Source organism: Corylus avellana, chromosome ca4 (assembly GCF_901000735.1).
Source record: "Corylus avellana chromosome ca4, CavTom2PMs-1.0".
NCBI classification, from domain to species: domain Eukaryota; kingdom Viridiplantae; phylum Streptophyta; class Magnoliopsida; order Fagales; family Betulaceae; genus Corylus; species Corylus avellana.
Window position 1 is genome coordinate 31,213,243 of NC_081544.1, and position 16,784 is coordinate 31,230,026.

Below are 16,784 nucleotides of genomic sequence, written 5' to 3' on the forward strand. Positions count from 1 at the left end.
CACCTAGTTCTTGACACATTCTTGCCGCCTGTAAGGAGGAAAGTGCTTCCCCTGCTGTTGGATCAATTAGCCCCCTTCTCATGAGACACCTTGCAGCCACTACCTCGCCTCTGTTGTCTCTAATCACAATACCCATTCCAATTCGACCACTTGCTCTATCCACTGCAAAGTCCCAGTTTGCCTTCAACCAGTGTAACAGCGGTTTAGACCAGACCAACTCGGCTGGAACTTGGGTCGCTTCTGTATGGGTTGCCGAATTTTCTTGGGCCCGGCTGAATTCCTCTGTTAAGAGATGGACTTCACGCACAATACTATCAGGATGGGTAAGTTCTTCACCATGAACAAATCCATTTCGCCTAAACCAGATTTTCCGTGCTATACGTGTGAAAGTGATAAAGATATCCTGCCCATGATTCAGTAGAACATCCTCCGCCACTTGCAGAAAATCTGGTCCTTCATGAGAATATTTCTGGAATATTCGCTCGCTAGAACCCCATACATCTCTCGCAGAAGGGCAATCCCACAAAATATGGAAGATAGTTTCAGCTTCCAAACAGCAGATGGGACATAGAGGATCAGGTAATACCTTTCGCTTCAAAAGGTTATCTTTTGTCGGAAGCAAATTATGGCATGCCCTCCACATGAAATTTTTCTCTGCATTTGTTAAGGGAAGCCTCCACAAAGTTCTCCAAATCGCCTTATCAGCTATCCTCACTGAAGTTTCCGGGTGCAAGTTTGTAACTAACTCCTTCGCGAGGTGATATGCACTCTTTACAGAGAAAGCCCCTGTGTTTGTGCATCTCCAGATCTTTATATCCGGTTGCTGGGTCACACTAACTGGGATGGAGTTGATGGCCTCCCTTTCTTCGGCTGTGAAGAGTTCCCTTAGCAAGTCTTGTTTCCACCAACCGTTCCCTTGGTCAATGAGCTCACAAACTCTAACTGAAGGATCAAGAATTCTTGGTGGGGATTGGATTGAATAAGTGGTTGGAATGGGCACCCACTTCTCCCCCCAGATTCTAGCTCCTTGTCCGTTGCCAATTCGCCACACTAAACCTTCAAGGAGCAGGTCCCTAGCCCCAAAAATACTACGCCAAGCAAAGGAGGGTTTTGAACCTAGCTTCGCCTCCTGAAAAGAAGACCCCGGATAATATTTGGCTTTTATTATTTGAGCTGTCAAGCTATCCGGAGATTGCAAAAGTCTCCAACCCTGTTTTGCCAACAAGGCTTTATTAAAGCACCATAAGTCTCTAAATCCCATCCCGCCTTTATTTTTCGGAACCCCCATGCGATCCCAACTCATCCAATGGATCCGATGCTCCTTGTCTTTTTGCCCCCACCAGAATTTTTGCATAAGCGAGTTTATTTCCTTGCATAAACCTTTTGGAAGCAAAAAGACGCTCATGCTATATGTGGGTATTGCTTGGATAACTGCTTTTAATAAAATCTCCTTCCCCGCTTGGGACAAGAATGTCAGTTTCCAATCCTGCAGTTTTTTCCAAACTCTATCTTTTATTTCTTGGAAAGCTTTATTTCTGGATTTTCCCACCAAAGCAGGGAGTCCCAAATACTTGTCGTATCTTTGTGTAGTTGGGATACCTGCCACCTCCATTATTTCATTTTTAACTTCTGCTGGAGTGTTACGACTAAAGAAAATGGAGGTCTTTTCTTTATTTAACCTCTGTCCCGATGCCCCTTCATAGATACTTAGAATTTTCGACATTCGGTGCCAATGTTGAATAGATGCCCTGCAAAAAAGCAAACTGTCGTCCGCAAAAAATAAATGGTTAATCCGAGGACCCCTTTTTGAAGTGGGGACACCTGTCAAAACCCCATTTTGAGCCTCTTTTTTAAGAAGGGAACTTAAAGCTTCTGCACAAATGAGGAATAAATATGGCGAGATTGGGTCCCCTTGTCGGATTCCTCTAGAAGGGAAAATTCGGCCCTTAGGAACTCCATTAACCAGAATTGAATAGTTAGCAGAAGTCACACACATCATAATAAGACTTGTCCATTTTTCATCAAATCCCATTACTCGCATAGTCTCCTGTAAGAAAGCCCACTCCACCCTGTCATAGGCCTTGCTCATATCGAGCTTAATGGCCATGAATCCATTCTTCCCCCACATTTTTGATTGCATGGTGTGAAGTGTCTCATATGCTGCTAGAATATTATCCGTAATTAAACGCCCCGGTATGAAAGCACTTTGGTTCCAAGAGATGATCTTAGGGAGCACCTTCTTTAATCGATTTGCCAATACCTTTGAAATGATTTTGTAAATCACATTACAAAGGCTTATTGGCCTGAATTCGGTGACTCGGGTGGGGTTTTTTTTCTTAGGAATAAGAGTAATGTAAGTGTAATTCAAATCTTTATTAATAATGCCATTATTTAAAGAAGACAATACAGCCCGGCTAACCTGCTCACCAACAGTGGCCCAATTTTTTTGGAAAAAACAGCTTGAGTAACCATCCGGTCCAGGCGCTTTCATTGGCGGCATTTGGTTCAAAGCCGTACTGACTTCCTCCATATTGAACTCCTGCAGTAGCTCTTTATTCATAGCTGGCGTGATTTTTCTCTCCATGGCCGAGAGACAGGCAGCAGCATCTTGTGTTCCAGAGGTGCGAAACAAGTTGGCATAATACTGGACAAAAGCATTACTGATCTTCTCCTGGTCCTCACACAACCTTCCCTGCTCATCTAGAATTTTATGAATGGAATTTGCCCGCCGTCGTTGGTTTGCACTAACATGGAAGTACTTGGTGTTGCGGTCACCAAATCTCAGCCAGTTCTCTTTCGCTCTCTGTCGCCAGTGGAGGTCCTCTTTCTCTAGAAGCAAGTTCAATTCCTGCTGGACAGCTCGAACTTGGGACAAATTTGGTGGCTCCTGCTCTTCTTGGAGGGTCTTCAATTGGTGGGCCTTTTCTTGAATTAAAATACCAGCAGGTTGTTTATTCACCCTCTGCCAAGTCATCAAGCCTTTTTTGCACTTTTCCAATTTAGATAAACCATTCTGCCACCTACTTTTTCCAAATTGCTTTTCCTGCCATACTTGTTTTATCACCTGCTTACAACCCTCTTCATCCGCCCAACTTGCCTCAAATCGAAAGACTCTTTTTTTCCTCTCACCGCCTGGCCTATGGAGAGATATATGGAGCGGTGCATGGTCTGATGCTGCAGCTGCCTCCACAAAAATCTCACTCTCCGGATGGGCTTCACACCATTCTTTGTTTGCCACTACTCTATCCAGACGTTCCATAATAAAATCCGGGCCTTCTTTTCCATTGCACCAAGTAAATCGTGGCCCCCTAGACTCCAAATCAACCAGTTCACAAAACTCCAATGTATCTTTAAAAGCTTGCATGAGATACCGAGCTCTACCTTTCCCTCCACATTTTTCTGATGTATCCAGTATTTCATTGAAATCGCCAGTGCAAAGCCAAGGGAGAGGCACATAACTCTTGAGATGCTTCAACAGTGCCCATGCTTCATGCCGTTTATGAGCTTCTGGATGGCCATAGAAGCCAGTGAATTTCCATTGAACACCTGTAGCAATAGTGGTCATTTTTGCATTTATATGTCTTCTACTATAATTTTGAATTTCCACCTCCATTTCATCCTTCCAAAATAGCACCAAACCACCACTTCTACCAACACAATCAACCACAAACATGTTTTGAAAGCCCATCTTAAATTTAATGGGTTCCATTTTATTAGTACACATTTTGGTTTCCATGAGGAAAACCACTCTGGGTTTCTTAGCCCTCACCAAGCGATGAAGGTCTCGAATTGTCCGGGGGTTCCCAAGCCCCCGGCAATTCCAACTGAGGATACTCATTGCGGTGGGCGGGGCTGTACCACAGCCTCCGCCGATCCCGATCCATCTGTAGCTTCATCCGTCTCATCCCGTAGCATATACGGGCTGCCCCCAGGTCGTTGCATGGTTCTCCCTTTGTTTTTTGGTACAATAGTGAGGCTCCCCTTCTCCTCAGCATGCCTCTTTCCGAGAGTCACTATGTTCACAGTCCCAATAATATTGTCTCGTTGCACCTCTCGGGCTTTCTTTTTCCAGTTTCGTAATGATCCAGCACTCTTGCCCAAAAGGACCGAGTCTCTATTATCATAAGGCCTTCCTTGGACTTTTGAAATTGGACTTCCAGCACCCTCAAAATCAGACGTGGCTGGTGTGGGATATTGCTCATGTGAGCTCTGCGTGCCACCCTTAGAAAGACAATTATTCTCTCCCATTTGAATAGTCACACCTTCATTACCCACTTTAATTCCCACTTTCTTTCCATTTCGAGAGATATTCGAATTGCTCCTCAGATTCTCTCCCACGTGACCAATCTCTCCTTCATTACCCACAGCTATTTCCATTGACTTTCCATTTTGAGAGATATTTTTTTTTTTTTTTTTTGAGAAAAGAATTTTGAGAGATATTTAATTCGCTCCTCAAATCCTCTCTAGCGCCCTTAATTACTACTCCCTGTAGACTGCAGTGCAGTTTAAATACAAAATTATGGTTCCTTAATACTTACAATTTATCGGGGTATTACACCAACCACCTTATCTCTCGTTTTCTTAATTATAAAATATATAATTATCATGTGATTTGAAATATTTCAAATACAATCATATCCTTTAAATTAATATTAATAAATATTATCTAAATCCCTTGATTTAGGGAATACAAATCAAAATTTATCACCAAAGATTTATATCATTTTAACACCTTATAAATACATAAACATTAGTACTTTGATATCCTTAAGTGCATCCCATTTGGCACTTCAACTCTTGGGAACCTTAAGATCTCGCATTCTCCCACTTGCTCCCATCTGTAAAACCAGGGTAAAATAAGGTATAAATTAATTAGTTTAAGGAGAGAGAAGTTAATTAATTATAGGAGTAATTAATGCAACAAAGCAAACCTGTATCTAGTAACAAAATAGTGAAGGAAAGTAGAAATTTGAACAATTCCCAACTCCTTTCCAGGACAAAGCCTGGTTCCTCCTCCAAATAAGAAGAAGTGGCTGTGAGTCTCCAAGGCCTTACCCTGTATTTTATCCATTTGATTAAGCACTTAAAAAGGATAGAGAAATTAATTAATCTTAATTAATTAGTTTGAGTGTAATTGAGTGTGGATAGAGGAATTGACTCATCTACCTGCAGCCATCTCCAAGGATCAAAGGTAAAAGGCTCTGGGTAGATGATTGGATCATAGTTGAGCTCCCTTGTGTAGACATACATTTTCCATCCTTTTGGAATCACGAATCCTGATAACAAAATAGATTTTTCACACATTAATACCTGGAATATAATTTTATAAATTTTATAGGGGCATATAGACCATTTCACATATTCACGGTATGATTTAACCCAAAACCCAAAAGAGCACGGTGACATTGCAAACTTTTTAAAATTTGATACATTAAATTGAAACTTTTTAAACTTTAGGAGAGTGATTGTAAAAGCGAAAAAGTTTATAGGAATTAAGTGAAGTTTCCTCTATAATTATACTAACTAGAGCCGACAGCTTCTGACATGACCCGCGAATTCAACACAAAATTAACGGGTTAAAATTGAGTTGTCTAATTGTTTAATTAAATGGGTGGATTATAATTGATCTATATAATCTTATAATCATCCATCAACATGATCCAAACCCGACATGCAATATTTATGATTAACAATTAGTAGGTTAAGATTGATGGGCGTTGATTTTTTTTTTTTTTTTAATGAATTTATGGGTTAATTTGTTGGACATACCATTCAATTCTACATCTTTTGTTGCCCTCCTCAGTACACCATTCACAACGGTAGCCAACCTCGAGGTTTCGAGGATCACCTGTATAAAGAGAGAGAGAAAGAGAGAGAGAGAGAGAGAGAGAAATTTTTTAATTACTTTATAAGAATTGTTTTTGGTTAAACATAAAAGAAACTTCTCTGTTCTTATATTTCTTTTTACTTAAAAAAAAAAATAAAATTGAAATTTTGATTGGCTTACAGCACGGGTAAAACGCATAGACTTGTAGTCGTTCCAGTCAATTGGCTCCCCGGGTCCTTTTCTTTCACGTATTGCTAAATGTTCTTCCTGATTGAGTTCAACCAGAGCAGAAATATGAACACCATTCATGCATGGATGATGACAAAAAATATTGAAACATGCATCGATCCATGATGATGATTGATGAGTAAAAAACTTTGACTCACTCTACATTCTTCAAGGGCTTTGGGATGATCATGGAGATACTTGATGGCCATCATCGTTGTAACGGAGACAGTTTCATAACCAGAATTCAAAAGCACAAATACTTGATCAAATATCTGCTCGTCGTTTAGTTCATATTTTGTGTTTTCGTTTCCTATAAGCTCACCAAGCATGTCGTTTTGAGGTATCCGAGATGCTCTCCTCTCTGCCATAACTTGCTTCAACATTCCTATTATTCTTTTCCTTCCCTGCATGTAATTAAAAGAATATCAATTTCACAATATTTGTCATAGTCTTCCCCACACACACACAGATATATATATATATATATATATATATATATATATATATATATATATTGGAATTAATTAGTTATTGAATTACATAAATACCTGTAATCCCATGTGGTAATTTGTGCCTGGAATGTTGATAGGCAATGAAAGCGTTCCGGTTACTACCTTATCAAACGCGGCTTTGAAAGGTTCATAGAGTGTATCTGCTTCAGCTTCCACAAGCTGCCTGAAGGTCATGTAAAATGCCATCTACGCAGAAAAAATGTGGCAAGCATGAAATATATATTATAATACTAATTAAAATGATTAAATTTATAAATTACTTTTTTTTATATCATGTTGCGGTGATTTAAATCTTTCTCCTAAAATGTATGTCTTAGTTAGAATTAATAATTTTTTTTAAAAAAATTCTAGCTTAAAACATTTAACACTGCTCTTGCTTATTTCACGACACCATATATATACACTCTTGCTTAGATATATAGCTAAATTATTGACCATATATAGCTAAATTATATAATTTAACCATAAATCATCACATCAATTGATTTATATATAACTTTGTAGATTTTCCCATAAAAAATGATAATTGTTTTTTTTTTGGTTGACATGTCCGCACAAGAGGGAACATGTCAATCATTTTTTTGATAATTTCTTTTATTTCTTAACCAAAAAGAAATTCGAAAAACATGCTCTCATGATATTAAACTTAATTACCTAGCTCTTTAATTACTTTGATAGCTAGTAATCATTTATACAAAGAAAAAAAATATTGTAAAATCAATCATGTAATTACATTAGTTAATTGGTAATAATAAGTGCGATGTAATATAAAAATATTTTAAAAACGGTATATATATAATATGAAAAAAAAAAAAAAACAAATAAACCCCTATACACAACGCTATAATATGAAGCTTGGCACGTCACCTTCCGAAGGTGACGTGCCACTGTTCACACATCACCAATTGGTTACATGTAAACAGTAAAAACGACCCTACCCCATTTTCCAGTTTACCAAATTTTTGTCATTTCAAAAACATCACTAAAAGCACGTCACTAACCTATTAATGATGTTTTTTTTGCCCAAAAACATCATTAATAGGCCGTCACAAAACCTTTAAATTTTTGTAATGAACGGTGTCTTAATGGGTAAAAGTATGATTTTTGTCTTCCTTTTTATCTTTAAATGTGATGTGACTTTTAAAATCACCATTAAATTTGGATTATCATTATTATATTTTAATCTAATGATGATTTTAAAAGTCACATTCTTTTAGAGAGACAAAAGTCCTACTTTTAGGCAAAGACAAAATTAGAAATTCAATTTTAAGAAAGTCTGTTTTACAAAAGAAATCAGGGGCCAAAATAAGAAAAAAAAAAAAAGACGACCTAAATTACCTTTTTTAACAAATTCTAATATTAGAGGTGGAGGCTGGTGGGGGAACACGTCTCCCGCCACCCCCTAGTTCCGTCTCTATTTCTAGCATTACTCAGGAGTTATTGGATAGGAAAGTTGTACGTACGTAGTGGTAATATATGATCCCACCGAGTGAAAGGTAGTGAAAGAAAGTGTATGTTTATTTTTTTATTTTTTTTAATGAATAAAAGAAAGTGTATGTTTGTATTGTGGTATTCCTCTCTTTCTAAGTTGAGATTTGTATGGTGGTTATTTTCACCTGACGTGAAGATTGTTAGTTTATTTATGTTGTACCCAACAATGATTATTAAATATACCTCCATGGTTTTTTGCTGAATGTCAAGAGTTTTGCCATCCCAGTTGTCGATAAAACAGCTTATGAACTTGTCAATATATGGAAAAAGCTGATCTTTAATTGCTGCAGGACCAACAAGAGATATGAGTGACCCCCTAACGAGCTTGTGATCAGAGCCATGCACAGCAGCCATGTTTGTTTTCCCTATAAGATCTACCATGGACTTGGGGTACCCAGGAACAAGTCCTTTTCCTTCATTCAAAAGGATGTATCTGTTCAGCTGTGGATCCATGGAGATAACGGTCGGACAACCTAATATGTGGGTCTTGAAAAGACTCCCATACCTGACACCATGCAGATTATAAATTTATTAATCAGGAAAAAAAAAAAAAAAAAACATCATTAAAAGAAAGAGACAATATGGAAAGAAAGCTAGCTCTCACTTTGCTCTCTGGTTGTCCATGTAAAATGGTCCTTGTTTGAGAAATTCAAGAGTTTCACCAAAAAGTGGCCACCCCATTGTTCCTGGTGGCAAGCATTTCCCTCTATACCTTACCTCATTCCATTTAGCCAGAGCAACGCAGAACAAGAAGCCCAAAACAAGCCAGGAAAACGCTAAGACCTCCATTGATGATCACCAACCAATGAGGGTTAATTTAGGTTTATTAGTTTTGTGAGGATTTGTAAGGAAGGAGGGAATGTTTAAATAGGCCAGCCAACTATTTGCCTAAATATGTATATAGATGGTTCCATGTAAACTCTCTCATAATTTAATAATTTGGAAGCAAATTACTATCATCGATCTCAATCCTTGAAAATAGGATCTAATTAACTTGTGGTATTCCTCCTATATATAAGATATTAAAGCGAAAGTAATTTACTTAAAAATAGGGATTTTCATAACAAAAAATAAGATAATATTTTCACTACAATAGCCATTGTCATTTCTAGCATAACAAGTTTACGAAAAATGGAACAGGATCCTCTCCAGTTCAAAATGAACTGGAGATAGTTCAATTAGTTATATTTGAGAGATATTTTTATCTTTTCACTTTTTGATATGACAAAAATACATTTTCAATATAACCAACTGAATATTTTTTCGTTCATGATCATAATTCAATAAAAAGAGTTTGTTTTAGTTCCAAATTTAATTCGAAGTTTACGTAATAGCTAACGCGACACATATATAGGTATAAATAAAATGAGTATTGACTATATATTTATTTTTTGAAGGAGTAAGAAGAAATAATTAAGAAAATAATAAATGTGTGAAAGTAGGGAGGTGGTAAATTTCAATTTCTTTTTTAAAAAAATTATTAAATAGCAATAACAAATCACTTTCTTCAAAACGGTGCATTTTGAAGTTAATTGATTGATTTGGGATCGTTTGTTCGATCGAACGAGGGACAAAATGGTTCAATCGATACGCGATGATAGTTTGATAATTGAACAAAACAAAACAAAACAATTTAAGTAGGCTTTTTAATTAAGTCAATTTGCATACGTTACTAACTAAAGAATTTAATAGAATCTATTATTGTTTTAAGGTAAGTGAGAATTAATGTTACATGTGAGTTAGGAAACATTAAGCTATAAAGTATGATTTAGGATTTTGTAATTAAACCATGACTAACGACGATATAAATTATAGTCGACGGATGAGACGCTATATAAGAATAATAATGAGGGATTTAAGCTAACAAATTAAGTAAGTAATTAAGCTCACTTCGTAAGTAGGTAATTAAGTTTTAATTTATTGCATGAAATTGTAAAATGAAAAGTATAAAATTTATTAGAGCATAAAAATATATAATTTTCTCATTCGTTGTGAGCCCAAATTTGCATTCTTATTGATGTTTATGATAATTATGAGATTATTGTTCCCTGTAGTGGAGTTTAAATACAAAATTATATATGGTTCCTTGTACTTAGTTTTACGAAAAAGATGTTAATATAATTATTTTAATATAAACATGTAATTGTGAACAAAAGAAAAATACGAATTTATACAGACAATTGGAAGAAGTTATATGTTACCTAAGTAACCTATGATTAACTACCTAAGCACTAAGCACACCACTAAAAAGTTATTTACCACTTTTGATAATTTAAGAAATAAGTAATGTTATTTAGTAGACTCTCATAAAGTGTCATATAACTACGATAATTTGGTAGTAAAAATCAATTTTTGAATTAATAAGCGCTTGTAAAAATAAAAGTCAATGACTGATATTCACTGCCACATCATCATAGTTGTATAATATTCGTATGAGAGTCTACCAAATATCAATTATCTTAAGGAATTATTTGTCACAACTTATTGTCGACCTCAAGCTTCGATTTCTATCACTAGTGGGAAGGACCCTCCTTCATTTCATCGCTCTAGGCCCGGTTAGTGTTTTTGCTTTCTTCTTGGTTTGTTGTGTTATGTACTTTAAAAAAAAAAAATTGCAATTTTTCTTTAAAAAATTTCCAAATCCAATGACATTTTAGAGAGGGATTGGGTTTGTAGTTAAAACTACCAAACCAACCAACAAAAACAGACGGAGAAACCAAAGCCCCAACGGCCACTCTCCTCTCTGTCTCTAACTTAGAGCAGAGAGGACCAGAGCCTTTCACACACACGCAAACAAGCAATCAAACGCTCTTTCTCTCTTTCATTCAACGAAAATGGGAAAATTGCTTCAGCAATCGTTTTCGAAGCCCTGTCCAATCCCATTTTCGAAACCACCACACTCCAATTCCCCCCATTACGCTGCTACTACTACTCTCTGTTTCCGCCATCGAATTCGTTGTAAGGCCGTGGATTCATCCAAGATCGACACGAGGCCGCCACATTCACCGTCGGATTCGCCGGGAGCGAAGAAGATCGGCCCCTACACGGGGAGAGACCCGAGCGTGAAGAAGCCCGGGTGGCTCAGGCAGAGAGCGCCGCAAGGGGAGAGGTACGACCAGGTGAAGGAGTCGCTCTCGCGGCTGAGCCTGAACACGGTCTGCGAGGAGGCGCAATGCCCCAACATCGGAGAGTGTTGGAACGGAGGCGGGGATGGTGTTGCCACCGCGACGATCATGCTTCTTGGGGACACTTGCACGCGTGGATGTAGATTTTGTGCCGTCAAAACCAGCAGAAACCCTGCGCCGCCCGATCCCATGGAACCGGAAAACACTGCCAACGCTATTGCAAGTTGGGGGTATGTGTGATGTTTTTATTTCTTGGTTGTAGAGTTATAGGCTGTTTAATTTTATTTTGAAGGAAGTGTGAAGTAAGAATTCTTGTGTGCATTCAGGTATTTGGAACGAGGACTTAACTAATTTTGTTTTTTGTTTTGTTTTTTTTTCTTTTAATATCTGCAGTGTGGACTATATTGTTCTAACAAGTGTAGATCGTGATGATATACCCGATGGAGGAAGTGGGCATTTTGCTCAGACCGTCAAAGCTATGAAGGTGTGTATATCTTTCTGGTTATGGTTTCGAGATGCTTTCTACTTCTTTGTTTTGTTATGCAAATTACTTCAAAAGAGGTTGGAATGAGAGCACAGGTTTGAATCTTGATTGGGTATCATATGACTTCTTTTGCAGAAACTCAAGCCCGAGATCATGGTTGAGTGTTTAACTTCTGATTTCCGGGGCAATTTGAGAGACGTAGAGACTTTGGTACACTCAGGATTGGATGTGTTTGCCCACAACATCGAAACTGTGAAACGGCTCCAGCGAATTGTCAGAGATCCTAGGGCTGGGTGAGTTTCAGTACCTGTCATCTTTCTGCTTAATTTTCTTGAATAGTGTTACAATCCTAGTGTCCCACATGGGTTAAGTCTAATCTTGACCATGTGTATATAAGCTCTTGAACACCTTTCCCTTGCAAGCCGGTTTTCAAGGGTAAGTTCTACCCAAGGTTTGTACCATTTGGTATAAGAGCTAGTCACCATGTCGAAGGGTTCGAGTCACGGAGGGAGTGACCTATGGGCTAGTATTAAAATATTGATAGGTTATGGGTCAGTGTCGATAGAGTGGGCCGCCGTGGACATCGGCTACGGAAGCGTGGTCGTATATTACGATCCTAGTGTCCCATATGGGTTAAGTCAAGATAGCTATTCACTTTTGGTTACTCATTAATGGGTAGAAGTTATTATAAAAGCAACTTTCCCCAATGAGTCATGAATAGATCTTATGGTTGTTAGATATTACATGGGATCAAGATTTGTCAATATTTTATCATTGATGTGTATTACCTTTGAAATTGCTGTCCTGGTCATGACTCCAGGTAATTCTACCAGTGACCCACCACTTGCTAACCAGATAACAACCATTAAATTTGAAAACTAATCTGCAATTTTTCTACACATTGGAAGAATGATCCTCCAACAAAGATTCATCTTCGTGTTTGGCCCAGAGTTTCTCTCCCTCTTTGTTCTCCCTTCCCTCAGGTATATGAGTCTAACGTGGTCATCTTATGCGTAACATGAACTGATAATTTTCTTGTTTCTCAAGATGCTTAGCTTACTCGGTCACATTGTCATTAAAAGTTTATCTATCTTTTCTCCAACCGTTGACTGGGTTTCTGCATTCTAAAATGCGAAGTCCTTTCCAAATTGGCAGAGCAATCTGTTTTTCCACTGGCTTGTATTTGGGTTTCTCATTTTTCCTTCAGGAACGTCAGTTCCATGGAAAGTGGATTTTGATGGGTATGTGAATTCCTTTCCAAATTAGTAGAGCAGTATGTTTCTTCCCCTAGCGTGTGCATGGGTTCTGATTTGTCTTCTGGAATGTCAGTGCCACTAGTGTCTTTAGGAATGTCTTCAGGAGAGTGCTGTTCTGCATGCCATATATGCATACTATATGACAAACTTTTTTGTTTCTTTGTTTTTTTCTAGCCTCTTTTCCAAAAATATTCTCCCTATGACAGTTTGCAACTTTCGAGTCTGTTTTCCAAGTTAGATATTTTAGTTTTTGCCTCTTCATTGCGCTCCAAAAGGAATTTGGGAATTAATAACTAGAAGAAGCTAGTGTGATATCCTAAGAAGATTTATAGGGATAAGAAACTTTGGAAAGCGCTAATAGTTGTAAGACAGTCTCGCAAGTTAGTTCTGTTTAACTTAATTTCTCAGCTGTTGTCTTGTGCTTGTGTTGGCGTGCGAGCGTGAGTTTATTTAGAAACCCTAGATGCACTTTCAACACATTATGCTCTGAATCTTCTGATAATTGATGAGCTAGCAGAGTGCTAATGGCATAACTTGGATGTGCATTTTCAGACAGACCCAGTCTTTTGATTTTAGAATGCATAACTGGACCCAGTTTAGGGGTTGATTTGCAAGGCTCGTTATCTTAACCCATATACAATACTTTTTTTTTTCCTATACGTTTTTCTTTCTATATTCTGAATATATGATTGCTGATTTCATTTATGATTTTTGTATGTTGTTCTTTTATGCAGTTATGAACAGAGCTTGTCAGTTCTAAAACATGCAAAACTCAGCAAGGAGGGCATGATAACAAAAACTTCTATAATGTTAGGTCTTGGAGAATCTGATGATGAGTTGAAAGAAGCCATGGCTGATTTAAGGGCTATAGATGTTGATATTCTGACACTTGGACAGTATTTACAGGTTAGTTGATATGCAATTGTTCATTAGGTAAATTACACCAAACTCCCTTGAGGTTTGAGGGAATGGCAAGGATTTACCTTCATTTTTAGAAATGACACTACCTCCTGATACTGCCATGTGTTTTTTTTCTTCCTGATTTTCCTTTGTCATATAACAATTCTGGTTAATAAACATCATGTATGTAATGAATTGAAATGAGGTTGAAGAAATGGAATGGAGCTAATTGAATGTAGCTCATTCCTCTTCCGTCATTCATTAAATAGAGAAGCCAATTACAGGAATATTCTGCACAACTATAGGGGACAGCTCACTAGGACACCCGACCTTCTTCTAGAAGGCTTGCATATTACCCCATATACTATGAGGAAATTACATATAATTCCTTGAATATTCATATATTCAGTATAACACTCCCCCTCAAGCTGAAGCATATATATTGAAAAGCCCATCTTGGAACAAATAAATTCTAATCGGCTACAAGAAAGAGACTTTGTGAACACATCAGCAAGTTGATCTCCAGATCTCACAAGGGGTGTAGAGATATCTCCACTCAGTATTGTATCTCGAATGAAATGACAATCAACTTTAATGTTTTTTGTCCTTGCATGGAGCACTGGATTAGTAGCAATTTGCACAACAGCCTAATTATCACAATATAAAGGAATAGGCATAGGAGCTAAAAATTCAATTTTTTGAAGGAAAGGTTGTAACCATGTCAATTCACTAGTTGTATGAGCAATAGCCCTATACTCTGCCTCTGCATTAGATCAAACCACCACTATTCGTTTCTTGATTTTCCAAGTGACAAGGTTACCCAGTAGTAGATGTTCTATCGAAAAGGGATCCTGCCAATCTACACGAGTAAATCCTTCTATACTGAGATGCCCATTCTTCCTAACTAGAATACTGCGACGTGGGAATTTCTTGTGTATAATATGAATCACAACATCCCAATGTGAAGTTCTAGGTGCTTCCATGAATTGGCTCACATGGTGATAGTGATATAATTCAATTTTCCAACTAGTTGCCTGTATCTGCTTGCATAAATAGTTCATGTAGGACTTAGGTTGCCTCAGCTTATATTTAACGTAGTAGCTTTATTTGTCTTGTTCTTGATAGAGATATTAACTCGAAAGTGTTTACAATTCTTGCAGCCAACTCCATTACACCTGACTGTCAAAGAGTATGTTACCCCTGAAAAGTTTGCCTTCTGGAAGGAATATGGGGAGTCAATTGGATTTCGTTATGTTGCCAGTGGTCCACTGGTGAGCTCTTGTTATAGTTTGCATTTTATGATGATATTATCCTTGTCCTTTATCTCATTTGAATCGATATTTTTGAGAATACAAATCAGCTACTGAATTGGAGTAACAGGATTTGCTCCTCTTTACTAGTCTATCTTGGTTTTAAGGGGAAACTATACTTACTTTTCTCAAAAATACGCCCAAATTGATCTCTCCCCAAAAAAAAAAAAAAAAAAACTTTAAAAGGTTGTAATTTGGGGGGGTTAACCGAAACTTTTAAAAGTTTGGAGGACATTATAATATAGGTGTAAGTTTAAGGGGGTAAGTATAATTTCTCCTGGTTTTAGTTATTATCTGACCAGTGTTAGGATGGACCATTAGTATTGGAAAATTAGGCAAAGAAGTAAACATTAAAATGAAAACTCTCCCTTCAATTTAATTTTCTATTGACTAAATGTGAGATAATAATTTGCTAGAGGTTTTCATGTTTTGGATTCAAAAATAGATCCTTACAAGATTTTTCAATGTATTGATTTTGCAGGTCCGATCATCGTATAGGGCTGGCGAGCTCTTTGTTCAGACAATGGTTAGAGAAAAGGCTAACAACAGCACAGCTGCCACATCCAATTGATTTTTGGCTATTGTAGACTTTCCTATGGATGGCTGACAAACCGACCACAAATTGATACATGATCAATTTGTTGTAGGGCAAGTGATTGCAAAGGTGGTCCTCATCATTATAGAGTTAATTTTCTAGCTCTGTCGAAAAGTATCTTCCTTTCTTTCTGGATTTCTATGTACTGAAATCCATTTCCTTCTTGTAAAAATTTCCAAGATATAGTTTTTGGGGGCTTAATTTTTGATCCTCACATTTAGGATTTTTGCCACTGCTACCTTTATTTACACCATTGATTCCAACATGTGCAGGAAGTTCAAAGAGATTATACAAATCCGAAAAGGAGATATTAGTTGGTTCCATGTTATTTATTTGTATGCTATTTTTGTGATTTTATCTGAATTAATGATCCTTGTAATCTAAACGGGTGTAGCTCTCTCTACATGCCAATGCATTTTTCGAGTTGAAATTAAGTTTCCCCAAATTGCCAACGAAAGTTGAGAAAAAAGAAAGAAATTTTATGCACTTGGGAAAGAGACAGTGCACTAAGTGGTTATGAATATTTTATAATTTTTGTATCTAAATAATTAAATTACTACCATGATATTGTAAGATTAATTCTACATTTATAAAACCAATTAGGAAGTTAGTAAAATGAGATTATTCATTGCTTATCTCTTTAAATAAATAAAGGGAAAATTTATTATTCCAATTCCACTCTTTGTCAAATCACTTTTGGAATTCTTCTATCTTCAAGCATCACTCTATTATTAAATTTTTTAGAAAATTGCAAAATCAATCTCGTGGTTTATCTTATTTGCAATAAGCTTCATATGGTATCAAACAGTTCGTAAAACTTTTATCCCCCAAAGGTAACGTGACTTTTAAAATTAGCATTGGATCATAATCAAATAGTAATCATCAATCATAAATTCAATGGTAATTTTAAAAAACATATCATTTGAAGATAATAGATGAATAAAAGTCGTACTTATAGCATTACTTGGTATTAATATAAGTCAAGTTTTTAAATGAAATTTGATAACAATGAGTAATTTGTTATTTATAAATATCTTAGGAAATCTCTCGTAACAT

General features: G+C 36.9%; 2 protein-coding genes across 4 annotated transcripts; one reads left to right on the plus strand and one right to left on the minus strand.

Moving 5' to 3' along the window:
• Positions 1-4,750: 4,750 nt before the first annotated feature.
• On the minus strand, positions 4,751-8,754 carry LOC132179667 (cytochrome P450 85A1-like). Its single transcript, XM_059592420.1, has 9 exons — positions 8,663-8,754; positions 8,242-8,563; positions 6,604-6,753; positions 6,214-6,459; positions 6,008-6,094; positions 5,770-5,848; positions 5,167-5,276; positions 4,932-5,056; positions 4,751-4,838 (listed from the first exon to the last, which is right to left on the minus strand). The coding sequence occupies exons 1-9, from the start codon at positions 8,737-8,739 to the stop codon at positions 4,751-4,753; spliced, it is 1,284 nt and encodes a 427-aa protein (XP_059448403.1). The 5' UTR covers positions 8,740-8,754.
• Positions 8,755-10,748: 1,994 nt separating this feature from the next.
• On the plus strand, positions 10,749-16,099 carry LOC132177834 (lipoyl synthase 1, chloroplastic). Of its 3 annotated transcripts, none has more exons than XR_009439800.1 (7): positions 10,749-11,413; positions 11,577-11,667; positions 11,803-11,960; positions 13,658-13,829; positions 14,984-15,094; positions 15,615-15,817; positions 16,001-16,099. XR_009439800.1 is itself a non-coding variant. In XM_059590303.1 (6 exons), exons 1-6 carry the CDS (start codon positions 10,893-10,895, stop codon positions 15,702-15,704), a joined length of 1,143 nt encoding a protein of 380 aa, XP_059446286.1. In that variant the 5' UTR covers positions 10,749-10,892; the 3' UTR covers positions 15,705-16,099. The 3 variants fall into 3 exon arrangements, 1 of the variants encoding a protein (XP_059446286.1); XR_009439801.1 differs by having other exon boundaries at positions 15,615-15,797; XM_059590303.1 differs by having other exon boundaries at positions 15,615-16,099.
• The last annotated feature ends 685 nt before the right edge of the window (positions 16,100-16,784 follow it).

Bases quoted from the DNA above. Each gene is read 5' to 3' on its own strand.
- LOC132177834 (XM_059590303.1), top strand. From the start codon at position 10,893: ATGGGAAAATTGCTTCAGCAATCGTTTTCGAAGCCCTGTCCAATCCCA. The intron at 13,830-14,983 runs GTTAGTTGATAT...CAATTCTTGCAG, and splicing joins CACTTGGACAGTATTTACAG to CCAACTCCATTACACCTGAC. The intron at 15,095-15,614 runs GTGAGCTCTTGT...TTGATTTTGCAG, and splicing joins ATGTTGCCAGTGGTCCACTG to GTCCGATCATCGTATAGGGC.
- LOC132179667 (XM_059592420.1), bottom strand. From the start codon at position 8,739: ATGGGGTGGCCACTTTTTGGTGAAACTCTTGAATTTCTCAAACAAGGA. The intron at 6,095-6,213 runs GTGAGTCAAAGT...GAACTCAATCAG, and splicing joins AAGCCCTTGAAGAATGTAGA to GAAGAACATTTAGCAATACG. The intron at 4,839-4,931 runs GTTTGCTTTGTT...CTGGTTTTACAG, and splicing joins TATTTTGTTACTAGATACAG to ATGGGAGCAAGTGGGAGAAT.